The sequence below is a fragment of the Crocodylus porosus genome, unplaced genomic scaffold (assembly GCF_001723895.1).
Source record: "Crocodylus porosus isolate Cpor-Errol unplaced genomic scaffold, CroPor_comp1, whole genome shotgun sequence".
NCBI classification, from domain to species: Eukaryota; Metazoa; Chordata; order Crocodylia; family Crocodylidae; genus Crocodylus; species Crocodylus porosus.
This window is the reverse complement of record NW_017728893.1, coordinates 1,455,002-1,470,514: the sequence shown is the minus strand read 5'-3', so window position 1 is coordinate 1,470,514 and position 15,513 is coordinate 1,455,002. Positions and strand designations below refer to the sequence as shown.

General features: G+C 42.9%; 1 protein-coding gene across 1 annotated transcript in view; it reads left to right on the top strand.

The window, feature by feature from the left end:
• Window positions 1-5,506: 5,506 nt before the first annotated feature.
• The window catches only part of OTUD7B (OTU deubiquitinase 7B), a 37,825-nt gene continuing 27,818 nt past the window's right edge, over window positions 5,507-15,513 (top strand). The window contains exons 1-2 of the mRNA XM_019556157.1: window positions 5,507-5,680; window positions 15,032-15,202. Of these exons, the coding sequence (XP_019411702.1) occupies window positions 5,596-5,680; window positions 15,032-15,202 (256 nt within the window). The 5' untranslated portion in view covers window positions 5,507-5,595. The remainder of the gene's footprint in view (window positions 5,681-15,031; window positions 15,203-15,513) is intronic.

Here is a 15,513-nt window from a genome sequence, read left to right as displayed (position 1 = left end):
TAGCCATGTTGGTGTAAGGACATAGGCAGACAAGTTTCTTTGCGTGAATCTGATATGTACGTGCAGGAACATTTGTAGAATGTAGAAGACCCCATGTTTTCTCTGAGAAACTGGAAAATGGGGTTTGGGTTTATGGCAGTGACAGATCTGAAGAGCCAGTTGTTATTATCACAGTAGCATCCAAATTATGAGTTATGACGAGGTTAGACTATGGATCTACGTAGCAGGGTTTGGCTAAGGATGATCCTGCCTCAGGTAGGGGGTTGGACTAGATGATCAGTGGAGGTCCCTTCCAACCCTACTTCTTTCTGATTCTACGAACTGTAGAAAGACGCCACAAATCGGTTGCTGCTTCAGATGGCTTGCACTGTAAAATCACTTCAGACAGCATTATGGCGTCTGAGGATAAGCAAGCACTACATAAACCTACTTGCTGCTTTAAGTGTATAGTCGGATATCTTACGCCATTCAAATATAAATGCTTTTATAGCAAGCGGAGCCCATTTACTGCCTAGATGGTCTCTAGCAATCTGTGTTAAATGTATGCTTCCAGCTGATGGATGATAACCTCCTGGGTTCAGTTGAGAAGGAAATCTTTTGTGAATAGGGCCACCGTCTGGGGAGAAATCAGTACATTGCATCTTGCAAAAGAACATCTGCAGGATTTGTAAGTCTTAATCTCAAGCAGCACCACTGCCTTGGGAAGTTGTTACTAGGCCTGTTTTCAGAAAGAACTCCTGCCTTTTTCCACCTGAAAGAACCTGGTGCATCTGCCTGGTCTAGTGCCAAGATAAGCCCATAGGCTATGTACCTCTGGTGTCTGTATTGGTGCTTGGCTCCAGTCCCAGACATCTATTTCCAAATATTTTCCCCCAAGGTGCCATTGTGATGTGCTGTTGATAACTTTACCCACGCACTTATCAGAGATCCTTTGGGCAGAGAGCCTTGTCCCAGTGCCAGAAGAGTGGGGAAGAAAGCCTTGCTTCTAGCCAAGGAGTTGTTAGGAGGAGATATGGGAGGTTGGGAAGAGACATGGGAGACCTATCGCAATGGTGGTTGTGAAGACATCGGAAGGACTTCTCACCTGGTGTATGAAACTCCCTGACTGTCTATGCAGGGCAGTCAGGTATGGATCCTTGCTGATGCTGGGCTCCATTTGAACCAAGCTTAGACTATTCTAACCTGAACCTTGTTTAGGCAAGACTTGCTTACTGACTTTTTGGCCTAGTTCTCCATCATACTAAGGCCTCTTTTGCATAGCTCTGGCAACACGCCAGAAGCTTTAATACGGGCAAAAGTTTTAGGATAGTGTCACGGACATAACTTTGGATATAAATGTAAACCAGAATAGCTGAGCGGGTACCAGGTCTTGTATACACTCTCATGTGCTTAAGTTGTATTACAGTCTCCTAATAAATTCTTGGTGACCTTCATGCTTATCCTATGTGGAGATCAGGGAAGCAGTCCTCATCACCTTACCCCACTGTGCCCTTTTGTGTCTGTGATACACTTGTGTTTCCTGTCCTGCATTTCACAGGAATTGAAAACCAAAATTAGTTTATCACTGTCAGATCATCTTTCTAGTCATACTGAGGCTAACAACCATATTTTGTCACAGATTACACACCCCAGGTTATAATACGCACCTTGTTTTTGAAGGGCAGAAGGAAGAAAATAAGACCTTTTCTTGTAGCAAGTAACTGAGCAGCAGCAGCCAGGGAGCGCATTGCTGCAGATTTTACTTTTGCGTAGAAGTGGCTCGTTCAGTATTGGAGGCATAGACTTTCAGCTTTAGGACCGTGACCGATGCAAGCTGAATACCTGCGTAATGAAAGGTATGAACAGCTTTTTCTCCTGATTCATTTAAACAAATACCAGAGGCTCCCCAGTGACTGTAACTGGATGTAAATCAGGTCTACGTTGTTTGATCTCACTGTGATAATAATCCAAGTGCAAGATAACCAGTTTTAAACTATTTGTGTTCACATCTGTGTTCGCAGCAGCTTTCACTCAGAAGGTTGGTCTGATTTTTGTTAAACCAATACAATTTGTGCATGTATACAAGTGGTTAAATGGAGCTGGCATTCGCCAGGCATAACACTCTGGTAACTGGGTCTCCCAGCAAGGGGACTTTCTATAGTGAAAGGACCCATAAACGAGGCATCCTTTGTAAAAGGTGAAATACTGGGGTGGGCAATAAAGAAGACACAAAGCATGGTGTCATACAATAACTTATTAGAGTAACGGCTCCAGTAGGTGTGAATGTATTGGCTCCAGAAATACGGATTTTCATTTCCAGAACTTTTACAATTTGCAATCTCCTGTGCGTGATGAAGGGTGCCTGTGCTTGAAAGCTTGCAGATAAAGAATTTTTTATTTTTTTTTTTTTGCAGATATCTACTTCTAATAAAAGAGATTACCTCTGCCACAAGTTTTGATTCCTTTTAGCTCCAGAAGGCACCCAACAGGTCCATTAATCTGAGTGTGCAGATAAACTTTGACTTGTTAGGAACTCCTCTGTGCTGTGTCTTGAGTGTGAGCAGAAATCTTTTCATTGGAAGCAGTTGCAGCATTAGCTCAGCGAGTGAATCAGGTTAACCTTTGATCTCCTTCATGACTTGATCTCCATCCCTAAGGCATTGCAGGGAGGAACTTCAGGAGGCAGAAACCATCTGCTTAATGTTTGGACGTCTTAAAGGGAAACAAGGATTTCATCTCACTTTGAAGGCTGGGCTCAGTGGCTGGGGCAAGCCAAGGGTGGGGCAAGTGATATCTCAAATACTCCCAGAGAAGATCTGCTCCCCTCTGAAGCATTAATGCACAGCTGAGAGATGCTGAAGGGAACTGGGACAGTTTATTTTCACAGTGTAGCTTTTGCAAAACTTTTAACAATGACAGTAATCCCCTGCAAAGTAATAAATGCAGTCCCATAAATGAGCATCCAGATAGCATAGAGTGGTACTTGGTGCCTAATGCATCTTGCAAGCAACTGCCAGCACTACAAGCATCATAAATAAGAGACCTCAGTTAACCTTTGGTTTAATGTTGTTTTTACTGCCAGTAGGAAACTCTACTTGTATTCAGTGACTGAAACAATCTTATCCCCTATATCACCATCTAAATACCTTCATACAGGTAAGGGGGAGGTGGGTTTTAAAATCAACAAGCAGTTGATTTTAAAATCTGAATAGGAGTTTGGTGAGGGTCTAGGATAACTGTACAAATATCAGGCTCCAGAGTGGTGCATAGATGACATGTCCATTCATCCACAGCAGCATTTCCAGACCTTATCTGCCTTGATGAAAGGATGGTAACCTCCCTTCTTCATCTTCCCCATAGCAACAGGAAAAACGCAAGTGTGTGTGTGTGTGTGTGTGTGTGTGTGTGTTACAAATATAAAACCCAAACAGAGGAGGGAGAGGATGTGTCCTCCTCCGAGCCCTTAAAATACGTTTCAGCAGTTCATTATTGCATCTTCTGAATTGTGACTTCCATCTGTGTTGCTCATTAGTGTTGAAATATTGACATTTTTGTGTAAGAGGGAGTTTTCGAGGCAGCTGTAAATGCCAGCAGTTAATTAGTATAGGCCGTTTCCCCCTCTCCTCCTCCCCCCCCTCCCCCCAGTAGCAGACCATAGGTTTGCTATATACACTTTAAAAAATTGCTGAAACTGTTAAAGGAAACATGAATTGTTGCAAACAAAGATAATCTCATCTGATCCCATTTAAGAGCTGGGTAAACAGCAAATACAAGCTTTAGATTGTACGCTAAGATCATATGCACAACAACTAATATGCTAGAGCATTTTCCCTTTCTAATCTGTATTTCTGTCCGACCATAGCCAAGGTCTCCATCCTCAGTAAGAGAACTGTCACCTCTTCACCCTCCGTTTGCATCTGGTAAAATTAGTACAGCCTTCAAAGGAAGATCGCACAAATGATAAAGAAGTGGCTTTTCTATGTGTGAAGTGAATGTGCATTGCGATTTGCCAGGCTAGAAGGTATCTGGAACAGTCCGACAGTCTTTAAATCAACAAAGTCAGGAAATTCCACGTTAATTTGTTGCCTTTATGTCGTCGTGCGGTTTTTGCCCATCTTTAGTAATAGGCCAGGAAAGAGCAGTTTTTAGGCCTTTCTAATTTGTTGCCACACTCCAGCTTGGAATTATTATTTTTTTTTTTTAAACTCTTCCGTGAAAAAAGCAGCTTTTAAAATAGCCCCTGAAACACAGCGCTGTTTGATCTCGCCTGAGTATTTGCTCGGTCCAAACTTCTGTGGATGGTGCAGTTTTTTGATTTCTCCCTTCAGGAATGTAGTAGATCAGGATTTCAATGCACACACCTATATGTGTCTCTTCAGATCTGCAGACCTGCTTAAATGTCATTTATTAAGACATTGCCTCTGGACTTCAGGTTTTTAGAACCAATTGTTTCTTGCATTTGACTTTTATAAGGAGATAACTGTTAAGCCTTTGGAATGGGGTTTTTATTTGTGGGGGGAGGAGGAAGGGACGGGTTTTGTGCATGTACTAATTTCTTTCAGAAGCCTGTCATTGAAGACAGTGGTGATTTGATCGGCAGAAAGAGATCTTGTGTGGAAAATCATGAAGTCTGCCAAGCTGATTTTCATATTTCCGCTGTACTGAATTATGCTACCGCTGCCTTTATTAGGTGGATTTGAAGGGTCCTTCTAATTAGCAAAGTCTTCCACTTAAATTTTGCAGTCGTACACTGGCTATTTTCCACCTTGAGTGCTTTTTTTCTTTTTAAAATGCACGTTGAATAAAATATTCTATCTCATGCCAAGTTGGAGGGGTGAGTTATTCCATTGTGAAAGCAAGGTAACTTTTTAACCTGAAAGGTGGTTTTTTGTTTTGTGTAGATGACATCCACTAATGAAGGCATTTTGTTCTCATTCTTCCTTTTATTTTTTTTCTTCTTGAGCATAACAAACATGCTTTGAAGAGGAATGCTTGTCTCCAGAAGAGAAGTCAAGGATGGAGTGTACTCAGTGCAGATAGTCAGATAAGAGGAGCTTTCTTTCAGCTGTCCGCGAAATAAACTCCTTTATTCCGCTAACTATTTGTCTGACTCAGTTTGATACAAAGGGTAACCCCCCCAACCCTGGAGCTGGTCGGGTTTTTCTGCGACTGTTGGGTGGAAATGCCAGCTCTCTGTACTCAGTTGAATCGCGCCTTCCAGCTGTTTTGTTTCTGGTCTTGTACAACACCTCAGTTGGGTTTAATTCAATCGTTTTGGTATCTCATGCAGCTCCTGCCACTGAATCTAATTGTATCACAGCAAATAAGGTTGTGTGCTAGGGAACGGGCATAGCAGCATAATTCATATTTTCTCTCAATGAGTGAACAGGCAGCCAGGAAGTCTCCTCCAAATCCCGAAACAAAAATTGGCTTAAGAAATGAGAGTTAAGCCCCTGCTATTGGCTAATTCCCAGGTTGCTCAGCCTGCTTTGCCAAGCTAATTGTTTTATACTTTGTAACACGAACCGTGTACATTTGTTTTGTTCTTAGATTGAAGACTAAGCCTTGATCTATGTTCCACCTGCTTCCAGCTGCCTGCCACGAATTCACGATCACATGACCCTGGATATGGACATCGTCCTTTCGGATTTTGTTCGCTCAACGGGGGCAGAGCCAGGACTGGCCAGAGACTTACTTGAAGGTAAAAAGTGCTGGGATAGAAACATTTGGTATTCACTTGGTTCCTTCTTGGTTTAAGTAGGCAGGGAGGAGAGTTTGGGAGAGGAGATGATTGTGTGCCAGGGGCAAGCTGTTAGTGATGGTAACACTGCACATTTTAAAGCTGTGACCTTTTCAGTGTAGATAGTGAAACCTTGGCTTGATCTTGCGTTCCATGTGACTAAGGTAATGGAGCTCAACTGTTTGCTGGGGTGAGAGTCGAATGCTTAAAAGAGAAGTGCAGCCTACAGCAATAAACCATCTTTCCTGGTATGTTGTGTCCCAAAGTAGATTGGAAATCAATTTTTAGTTGAAGTGGTGTTTAGAAGTTGAGCATGTTGTCCTGGAGGCTGTATATTTTAGATCAGGCGCTCGGTGAAAGTTTCAATGTACTGTAAAGATCCACATGTCAGTGTGTCTTGTAAGGGAGTGCAGTTGGGAGAAGTTAATTGAATGTCGTTTTTTTCTTCCTTTTCTACCTCTGTATACTGATCACTTGCAGGTACCTGGCGCACATTACAATTATGGTATGATTTAGGTGTTAATTCCACATTAATCTGTTAAGTGCTTCCTGGTCCTGGAATTGCTGGGGCTGGGGTCGACAGTCAGCTGATTATTGGACCTGGCCTGGACAGCTCCAAGTCTCGTCTAGGACGCAGCCACCCTCTCTGACAGATCAGGCTGGGGGTAGCTCATTGGTGGGGTGACTGGGATTGTAGGAATTTTATACCCCATTTCAAACATACTTCCTGCCGTACATGTTTGGCATGGCAGCAGGCATGATGCTTGGGGTGGGGCATAAAATTACTCTGATCCCAGTAATGCCATTGTTTTAACATATGCTAAGTGCCGCAGACTCTTCTCGTGTTACTGTATCCTAATCTTGACCTTTTAAATTCCCATCTTTTAATTTTGAGCATCAGTTGCACTTTTTATCCAGTTAACTTCCTCTGTCATCTAATGGTTAGGCAAGTTTTATTCTAAAAACCCTGCAGTTTTCACCAATGAACTCACAACCAGGAGTCTGCATTGTACTTTGGGCAGACAAGGTCCTAGCCTTCACAATTAGAATTGTAACATCTAGTTTTGATTAAATTAATCCTATGGTTTTTTGGTCAATAAAACAATTTGTTTGTTAACTTTGAATATGTGGTTCTGGCCTAACAGTATTTGTGCTACACAGGTTGCTCTCTTTGCTTTATGCAAATCACTTTTAGCTGTTAAAAATGACCTCACGTATACATGATGGTTCAGGCTAGCCTGCCATCTAATACTGATAAACGTGTTCATCATGTAAGCAGAGCATTAAATAGAAATAGGAGTAATTTAGGGCTTATTTTTGCTGTGCTCTATATATCTAATAGTTCCGTTACAGGAACACAAGGGTTCAATGCAGGTTTTTAAGGCTGTGCCTACATTAGAGGCAGTGATCGGCACCGTGCTGTAGCTGAGGGGCAGGAAGAGGCATGACTCGTGATCAATCTACCTGTGTGAGCAAGATCATCTAGTGAGAGCAGAGTTATTCAGGCGAAACCGTGCTTTTACTGGTATAGCTTGTTCTGCTTACAAGGGTAGTTTCATTATGCCTTGCCACTATAACTGCATCTGTGCTAGGAGCGCTGTGCTGTGCTAGCATCCTGCTGTTCCTATCCTGGAAAAGTGTGCCTGAAGTAGACCTTGTCCCATGTATAATCGCATGATGTTAGCAGTTCTGTTTTTCCGTGGGGCTCCATCCAAATGTGAAGGCAATGCAGATCCAAGACGAGCAAGATATTGATACTGTTGTTAAAGTGCCATAAAGTTAAGGTTGCCGTGTGCTGGAAAGCAGAGCTGCAGTCTGGCATTTAGATAGGCTTAGTTGGGAGCAGATGTGGCCCTGCCGTTTTGATTTGTGGGACTAGATGGGTGCAGCACTGGGAAGTTGCCTGTTGTACCTGTGAAAGCCATGAGCATTTTTCTTTACCAGGCTGCATGCTTTTAATTGGTTTATGAGTAGCTCTTCATCTGCCTAAAATACTGGAGGCTGCAAGTGAGAGAGGAACAGTGGAAGAAAACCCTGGTCAGAACCAGTTTGCTCTCCCTTTCTGCATCTTCTCTGCTCCAGTGTCACACTGGGGTCTACCCAGTAAATGGCAGTTCTTATGTTCTTAAGTTCATATATTGCAATAAAAGCCTGCAAATGACTTGTGCTGCCCTCAACCTACCATTAAAAGAAGGAGCGGGGATTTTTCTGCTTTCCCCCCACCCCCTTCCCCCAAGCTGTAAATACACCTGCAAATATAGCCTGTAGGTCTGTGTTACCAAAATGCTTGGTGATGATATGACATGAGCAAGGAAGTGCTGACGAAAGCCCTGACATTTTCATCTGCCATGGTGACAGCATGAGAGATGTGTTTGGCAACAGTGCACGAGTGTCTAGCACAAGGCAGAATTTGGTGCAGTATGGCATTGCCGGGTTGTCCATGCTGTGACCACCTTCGCTTTGGAACCAGGCTTGTTCTGTGAGTTGGGAATTTGACTTTGTACTAACATTGCAGCCCCCAGCTGACCTTTTTATCCTGTGGTGGGTACACACACACCCTGTTTTCATAGGTGGGGTGCAGTGGCTTCCGCCTTGGGACTGGGAGCCAGGAGCTGTGAACTTGAACCTGACTGAAGCAATCACCATAACTTTTTCTATCCTGAGAGTACCCACTTGGTAGATTTGAAAGAGTCCAGTGAAGAGCAACAAAAATTATTGGAAGCCCAGGAAACATGAGTTACCAGGAAAGGCAGAAAGATAAAGTTATTTATTTCTTCCCTGGGGAAGAGAAGATGGAGAGGGGATTTGATAAATCTTCAGATACGTGAAGGGCAATTTATAAAGTGGATGGAGATAGATTTTTTTTCTCTGTGGCTCATGGTACAGGAATAGGAGCCATGACCTAAAACTGCAACAGGGGAAATTTAGGTTGTAGATTAGGAAGATCATTTGGACTATGAGGGTGGTTAAGCATTGGAACAGGTTACCTAGAGAGGTTGTGAAATCTCCATCTTTGGGCATTTTTAAAAGACAGGTTAGATATAAGCACTTAACGGGGATGGATTTAGTCAGGAAAGATCCTGTCTTGAGCAGGAGGCTGGAGTAGATGACCTCCTGAGGTCCCTTCCATTCCTTCTTTCCTACAATCCTCCTCTGGTACCTAAAGATGGGAGCACTAATACAGATCAGCTGCCAGGTCGTTTATGATGACCTATAGAAGGGCTAGCTACAGTTTTAAACGCATATGTGCCCTGCCAGCACTGGGTTCTTCATGGCTGCCACCACTTTGGAGCTTCATCCATAACAAATTACAGGATCTGAATTTGTTGGTAATGTTACATTTGTTGGTATGTATCCTTAGCAAGCTGCTCCATCTCTTCTCCCCAGTTTTTCTGCAAAGCTCCTTAAGGCTCTGAGGATTTGGAGCTCTCTTCCTCCTCAGGTCATGTTGGGTGATGGCAAAAAGTCCCCTTTACTTTAATGGGACTAGGATTTTGCCCTGTGTTTCTAGATGGTGCTGTCTCGGGGAGGCCTGGCATCTGCAGTTTGGGTGCATATAAGTTCTGATTTCTAACTGAATATTTCCTTTCACTTAAGGATTTCTGACCTTTTCTTTCTAAAGAAAAGTATTTTTAGCTGAAGATGAAACCAGGAGAGGAAGTTTTTTATCATCTGCCCATTTCTTCAGTGCGTGGTCACTTATTTGGGCAACTGTCACTGAGTAATTTTCATAATGCACTTCCTAAAGTTACTCAGTGTTACTGCAACGTTTTCAGCTAAGTGCTTTTGGGCAAGATACCGATGTTATACTTTTGATGGGGACTGACATTCTGCTGTGCTCAGAAAGCAGTCCTATAAAATGCCACTGAATCACTTATCTCAAAACGGGACATCCCAGGGTGACACTGATGCCACCTTTGTGCACACTATGTTCAGATTAACACATGAATTGCAAGCTGAGTCTGGTTCTGGTTATACACTCTTCTGTGTTTTGATTACCTGTAGGTTTTTATAGCTGCTGTGCAGCTGGATAAGAATCTAGATGGTTTGTTTTGACAAGAAAGGATTTTACATTTCAGGAATAAGTGTTTCAGTGCAAAAAACAGTATCTGGCAAGTGCATTTACACATGCTTAATTCTGAGGTCTTTTGCATCCAAACTAGAATGTAAGAGTGAATGCACCCCAGTAGTTTGTCTTTTGGTGACATCCAGAAACAAAATCGTTTGTAGAAATAGTTGACAGATCTCACTCATCCCAGGTGAATTTGCCCCTCCGTCTCTCCTCTTCCCTCTGGAATAGCCCTTTATTTTGTCTGGTTATTCATATATCAGGGCGGGCTGTGAGTGTGAAATCCAAATTAATTCACTTTGCCATTTGCTTCTAAAAAACATGTGGGCAGGAGCTATTACGAGCAAGTATGATTGAGTGTTGTTTTCAAAGGAAGATTTACTTTAGGCTCTACTTAAATCCTGCATTATCATTCACAGATGTATGCATTAAGTTTTATAATGGAGCCAGTCAAGTAGTTGTGCAGTGGAGCCCAGTTGCCACAAGATAATTCCTTGGCAAATTTAGATTTTTACTATAGTTATTTACATGTCTGCCAAAACTACTTTAGTATTGTCCAAGCAAAGGTTTTGATTTAATTTGAGCAGGTTTATTGCGCACAAATGAAAGCGAGCATTAGCAGTAATGCTTGTTTGAGGAGAAGTCCTTATTCAGAATGGCAAAATTATGCTGAGATTAGTTTGAAGACTTTATGGCTAATTTAAGTTTGCAACACCGGGGACAGGACTTTCTCTTTTAGACTGTTCAGGATTTTGTCTTGAAGTTGTTTTTGGCACTTTTCTTCACCTCCTTTCTATTCTTATCTAGTTCAACATATTAAATACAAGATAAAACTTTATTTGATAACAGAATTTGAGTCTACAGTAGAATGGACACTATTTACATTAAGCGGCAAATGGTATACTGCTGATATAGAAAAAGACGTAAAACTATTAAGCAGCATATTATATTCTGTTATCAGTTTGCAAATGCTTCATGTGTGGGCTCAGATGATTTTCGTGTCGCGTTGCACCTGTGAAGTCTTGTCCATTTGCTCACCTGGAACACCGAAGTGGCTCGAATTTTCTTTCCTCATTTAGACTTTTCTTGTCATTGGAATATTTTTAATGAACCAGTTAAGAGTTTAAAGCAAAAGGTGAGTAGTTGATCCTCTTTAGGAGTGGGCAAGCCAGCTTTAGTTAACTAATTTGTATTGGTCCTTGGGGAGGTTTTAATTTGGAAGAGAGAAGTACAGTTTGGAAGAACAGACTCCACACTGGTCCACGCCTCCGTAGGGGAACAGGACTGTCGCTGTAACAGGAATGAATAGTTCACTGGGCTGCAATTCTAGTTTTTTTTCTAGAAGAAAGTAGCAATTACCTAAACTTGAATAGGTCTGGATTTTAAGCAGTGTACGTTTATGATGGTAACAGCGGAAGTCTTAGCAAAGAGCACAAACCTACTGTAGAGGGATCTGTCTCTGACTACATAGGACAGCAGACAGCCCTTCCATTAAAATCGGTTGCAAATGAGACCGTCGCATCCAAACAGCTGCCGATTTGATAGATGTGTAGTGGAGATGTACTGTAGCTTTAAATTCCCCTACATTTTTCACTGCAATTCCTATATGTCTAATTCCAACATCACTTTGAAATAGCACCTTCCTTTATTTGCCATCGAATCTAAAATGGGCATTTCCTTTGCTCACTTGTGTTTAACTCAGGGAGTGAAAGCATTGAGGTTTTGGTGTTCTCAAAGTGACTTTTTTAAGCAGATCAGGCAGAGTTTTAATTTGGTAAACCTCAGACAATACACACATTTCTTTTCTCTCTCTTGTGTCAGTTCTCTTGATTATTTTAATTTCTGTTTAAAAACTCTGTTGTGTAGAATATTTACATAATTTCCCCTATGTGGCTTCCTTTTTTTAGATTATTTCCAAAAATAGTTAGCTTCAAACAGCAATTGGGGCTCATGGTAGAGGTGATATCTTTTGTTAGACCAACCGATATCACCTCTACCATGAGCTCTAATTGCTTTTTGCCTTTAGACCCAATACGGCTATAGCCTGAATACTTAGCTTCAAACGGCACTTGTAATGTAACATCTTCAGTATGTACCACAGTTTCACTTGGCTATAAAATATGAACCTTTATTTCAGGCAGCTCAGGTGCAAGGGTAACAGGATAGATAGTGGAGCAAGGTAGTTAAATGGAGTATATAATACTCATTCCAGTTACTAATAGTGCTTGTAGTAGAAATATAATAGTAACTTTAAGGAATAAAACCCCCTTTGCAGCCCAAATTATCCAAGGAGAGAAAGTCTGCGATGCATATTTTAACCTGGCTCACATCAGAAGGCTTGAGTTAAGGGTACATATTTAGATCTGTGGACAGGGTCCTGGACTCTGCTTTTTATTTCATTCTTGGGGCGGATGGAGCTGGAGTCTGCCCTTCAGGCCATTTATGCATGGTTTATGTGCTTATCAGAGGTGCTCAGTACCTGCCACTTGTTCTGGAAGCTATAAGAAAACAGAGGTGGTTCAGCACCTTTGGAAGAAAAAGGCCTTCATGCCCTTTCTGCCAGGGATTTGGGTTCTTGTGCCAAGGAATTGCTGCATGCAACTTGAATAGTTTTTATAGTTAGTGGATTAGTCTTAAATGCAATGAAAGGCTGAACAACAGCTGTGTTTTCATTAGGGCTAAGTTCATCATAGTAATACCTGAGGACCGGGAAGGTGTCCTGTTGTGCCTGGTACTGTACAACCAGCAGCCAACAGCCCATGTCCCAAATATCTTAGATGTGGTTGACACAGGAACCTATAGAGGGATAAATCAGCCAAGTAGCATGGTGGCAGCAAGTGTCCATTGAGCTGTTTTGTGGGGGGCAGGCGTGGTGATGATGGAGACTAGAAGTAAAGGGGAAAGGGACCTTGAAGGGAAGGGAGGCATGAAGAATGTGGAAGGAGTAACGGGGAGGAGAGGGAGAGAGAGGGCTAGAGCAAACAGGCCATCAGCCAGTGCTGTAGAAAGTTTTCTGAGCTACTGAAGGACTTCACTTTGGTTGCTTCTGCCAGCTGGAGTCTCTCCGGGGACGTGTGAGCATCAGGGCAGCTTAGGGGATTCAGTGGGCCTGGAGGGTAAGTAGTTCTGGATATAAAATATGAGTAAGTAGTCTTCTGCTCCCCAGTGGGTCCCATCTCATTCCCTGCCTCAGTAGCTCCTATTTCAGGCAGCTGTTTCACTGCACACCTCTGCCGGCATCTTGCATTTAACGTACTTCATTGCTGAGTCCACCTAAGGTTAAGATCCTAATCTGGCCCATTAGCTTCATGGGTGAAGTTCTTCCTTAATCTCAACCTCACAGTTTCTTGCCATCTCACCTCTTTATGATCCCACGAACACACTCAGCGAAGGCAGATTGCCTGATAGCGCAATATGGAAGCTTCATATTTTGCAAGCGTCTGGCCAAGTTGCTCAAACTTCCTCGTAACTTAAAGTGCTAAAACCACGTGAGGAGCCACTGGACCTGAACACTTGTGAAAGAGGCAAATACTGACTCATGATAGCGAATGGGAGCCTTGAACTGATGGATCGTTTCAACTTTCCACCCAAAAGGACTCGACTCGAAGAGGACCAGTGGTGGAACAGATTTGCCAGGCGGAACTGATGGCCAAACGCCGTCAATTATCACTATTAAAAGAACTGAAATGCTTCAGAAACACAGTTCCCTTCAGAACTGAGACATGCTTGGATTATCTGTGATCTGTCGTAAGCCAGTTGGCAGTTCAAGTATTTTTCCGGTCGTGAGGATGCGCCATATGTTTGCCGCCTCTGAAAGCAGTAAATGAACACAATGTGAAGATTCCTGAGAAAAGGTGTTGATTGAAAAAACCCTTAGCATCGCAATTTCCACCTACGCTCCAGTGTCACCCAAACAGCAGTGGTTTTGAAAGGTTTATTGCACCCTGGAAGAGATTCAAATGGTTTAATATTTCAGCGTTGTTGTCACTGTTGCTAAATTAGATCCTTTCAGCTTTCAAGATTAGCCTTAAAGTGAAGGGGAATTACTTTAAAGCAAGGCTGCCTAAGTTCCAAGCAGCTGGAGCCACAGACCCCCCAGCTCCCTGTTACAGTGTGGGCTGCCCAGTATTGCACCCCCCTCGGCTCTCTTTTTTGCTGTGCTTGTAGCTTAGGCACTCTAACCCCCCCTTGGCCACTGGGGCAGGAGTAGGGGGGAGTGGTAGCTAGACAGGAGCCCATGGGTGGCGCGCTAACCCTTTCAGAGGGGCGCACATGGGGCGCCAGTTGGACAGCCCTGCCTTACAAAAGCATTCAACCCCAGTCTACACATGCAGTTGTGCTTCGCTTCGTATTGAAATAATAACGCATCTGATTCTGCTATAAAACGCTGTTAATTTGTTTGGTAGGCACCTTGACATGCTTTTGCACTTTTGGGGCTTGTCTTCTGATATGAAATGGAAGTTTCACTTCCCTTAAAAAAAAAAAAAAAAATTAAATTAAATTTATGTGGAAATACGTGTGTGTGTGTGTATATATATATATATATTTAAAAAAACACCATATTGGATTTGTCTATGATGGACCATTTAATTTTAGTATTGCCCTCCAGTGACATGGGTAATATGGAAAGCTGTTTACTTTTTGTTCTGTCAGGGAGCAAATGGTGCTTGCATTGTAACACATTTCTTTAATGCGGTCGAAGCAGCTTACAAAACAATACCGAGTATGACCTCAATCAGACGGCCAACTGGTGTGGATACAGGGTGGCTGGTGAATGTGAAGGAAGAATAAAGATCAGTGCAGCTATATTCTGATAATATGCCATAAGTAAGGGTTGTGGTTTTTTTAACAACGATCTTTTCTTGGACCAACTGTACAGTTAGAAGTATTAGGCAAGTTTTCAGGCGTCGGATGTCCTTGCTTCTCACATAGTTCCTGGACCATCACGGTTACAACACTCCAATTTGGATAAAAATGGATGCCTTTCAAAGTGCAAAAGGGAATAAATTGGAGCCGGTTTTTATCCCACTCGGTCTTCTGTGCTGGGCATATTCAGTTTGCATTGTTGAGCTTGGACTCGGTGATGTTTCTTTCCAGGTTGGAGTTACCATTGGCCAAGAGATTGATCGCTGCTTGCTCTGGCTTTTTAAGGCAGGATTCCTACAAGGGCACCATGTTTCACAGCTGGCTTGATTTCCACCTCCCTCAAATGGTGACTGTCTTTATTATTCTTCCCAACCAAGGTAAAAACTGGGACATGAATGCGGCACTGAGCGACTTTGAACAGCTGAGACAAGTGCACGCAGGGAACCTGCCGCATTCCTTTAACGAAGGGCGCAGCTACAAACCCCTGGAGAAGGAGGCCGCTCGGCCCATGCGGCCACCGCTCCAGCGCCAGGACGACATTGTGCAAGGTGAGTGGGATTTCTGGGGCATTTTCCAGCCTAACAGCACAGAGTCATGTGGTAGATCGGAAATGGCTTTAAAAAAAAGTCATGGGGTTTTTTTGGTCCCTGGACCTGGTCCCTATGGGCTGTTCCTGCTAGAGATGTGGGAGGTGGCATTTAGCTAGAAAAGAAATAGGCTCAGGCACACTCACTCACGCTGCCATTACCAGTTCTGTGCTAACTGGTTTCATAGTTTCTAGGGTCAGAAGGGACCTGAACAGATCATCTAGTCCGACCCCCTGCCATGGCAGGAAAGAGTACTGGGGTCAAACGACCCC